Source organism: Bos javanicus, chromosome X, assembly GCF_032452875.1.
Source record: "Bos javanicus breed banteng chromosome X, ARS-OSU_banteng_1.0, whole genome shotgun sequence".
NCBI lineage: Eukaryota > Metazoa > Chordata > Mammalia > Artiodactyla > Bovidae > Bos > Bos javanicus.
In genome coordinates, this window is record NC_083897.1 from 53,476,270 (window position 1) to 53,478,007 (window position 1,738).

Here is a 1,738-nt window from a genome sequence, read left to right on the forward strand (position 1 = left end):
CGGCCCCCAATAGTGGCAGGCGCGAGGGGAGCAGGTAAGGGACCCGGAGTGGGGTCTGCAAAGGTGGCGTGGGCGAGCGGACGCGGCCTACGGACCCTTCCTCTGGGGTCCTGTTGCCCCAGAGCGGAGACTGCAGCTCCCACACCCCCCGCGGCCCAGCATTTGGCAGCCGAAAGCGGCAGGCCTTCCAGGCGGCTGTGGTGGAGGGCGGGCCGGGAGACCTTGGGGCAACAGCCCCTTGCGAACACCTGCCTCTAGCACCATAGCAAGCTTTTCCCACAGCCCCGCCCCACCCCCGATCTTCTTGGGGTGGAAAAAATGGTGGTCGATGCGGGGTGTGGGGGCTGGGAAGGGGGCGGCCGAGCGTGGGAGCGGGGCACACTGGGTTGGGGGCGGCTGGGGGTAGGGGACCCGGGGCCGGGAAGGGGCCGAGCGCCCGGCTGCAGCAGGCCCCTGCCCCCACCCCGATCCTCTGCAGGTCTGCGAGTCGAAGTGTTGCAGCGGCACACTTGCAGCAAGAATCGGGAGGAGCAGGAGACAGCAAGGATAGGCCCAGGTCGGTGCGAGGGACAGTTGGGCGGTGGGGGGAGCGTGGGGAAAACCCTAAGACTCCAAATGCTCCCTGCAACCCCGTCCTCCATTTTGGTGCCTGCAGAGACCTGGGCCTGGATCGGCAGGGAAAATGGTGGGTTGGGGCGCAGGAGGTGGGGAGTGCTCGGACTGGGGGCCCCCTAGAGGGCGTAGGAGGCCTCTCAGGTGGGAAAAGGAAAATTTGCAAAGCCTTTGACCACCAGGACTGGGAATCTTGAGAGGTGCGTAGTAGGGCCTCTGTCCTCGGTGCTGATCATTTCACCCAGAAAATAGTCCCTTGTTGCGTCTTTTGTCTCCTAGGAGCAATGGCGTCCAAAGAGGAACAAGCAGTAAAAAATCGCAACATGAAAGATGCCAACCAGGAGAATGAAAAAAAAGATGGAAAGGATCAAGATGCTAATAAAAGAGAACCTATGGCCCTCCTTTCGGGTGCTAGTGAATATTATGTACCTAGAGGAAATCGTAGGCGGTTCCGTGTTAGGCAGCCCATCCTGCATTATAGATGGGACGTGACTCAGAGGCTTGGCGAGCCACAGGCAAGGATGAGAGAAGAGAATATGGAAAGGATTGGGGAGGAGGTGAGGCAGCTGATGGAAAAGCTGAGGGAAAAGCAGTTGAGTCATAGTCTGCGGGCAGTTAGCACTGACCCCCCTTACCATGAGCATCATGATGAGTTTTGCCTTATGCCTTGAATCCTGATGTTTTCCCTGAAGTTAGGAGACACTTACTTCCTAAACTTAGATGTTCTTGACTTACCTTTGTTGTAAAGGTTTTGGTGTTAAACTTGTTTCTTGCGCATTTCCTATTACCAGCTTCTAACTGAATGTTCTGTTTTTGACCCAATCTATAAGTTTCTGTCAGCAGGAAGGTTTTAACTGTTGCATGGAGAAATGTTCGTTATATATTGTGAAGTTAATAAAGCAGTTTAAAAAAGCATTTTGTTTTTTTTCCCTTAAAATCGTATATGTTTTATATATGAACACACCATCTAAGAATATATAAAGTAAAAGTATCTCTTTATGGTAGAACTATGAATAATTTTAATTTTCTTATCTCTACTTTCTCCCTCTTTTTTTGTTTGTCTGCATTGGAAAATTCCCAAATGATGCTGATTGGAGTACTAGATCTTACCTTTTCAGTATCACAT

The 1,738-nt window shown here is 52.4% G+C and overlaps 1 protein-coding gene across 1 annotated transcript; it reads left to right on the forward strand.

Moving 5' to 3' along the window:
- Positions 1-478: 478 nt before the first annotated feature.
- Positions 479-1,527, forward strand: LOC133242967 (protein BEX2-like). The gene is made up of 2 exons (XM_061409262.1): positions 479-556; positions 892-1,527. The coding sequence occupies exon 2, from the start codon at positions 897-899 to the stop codon at positions 1,281-1,283; it is 387 nt and encodes a 128-aa protein (XP_061265246.1). The 5' UTR covers positions 479-556; positions 892-896; the 3' UTR covers positions 1,284-1,527.
- Positions 1,528-1,738: the final 211 nt, after the last annotated feature.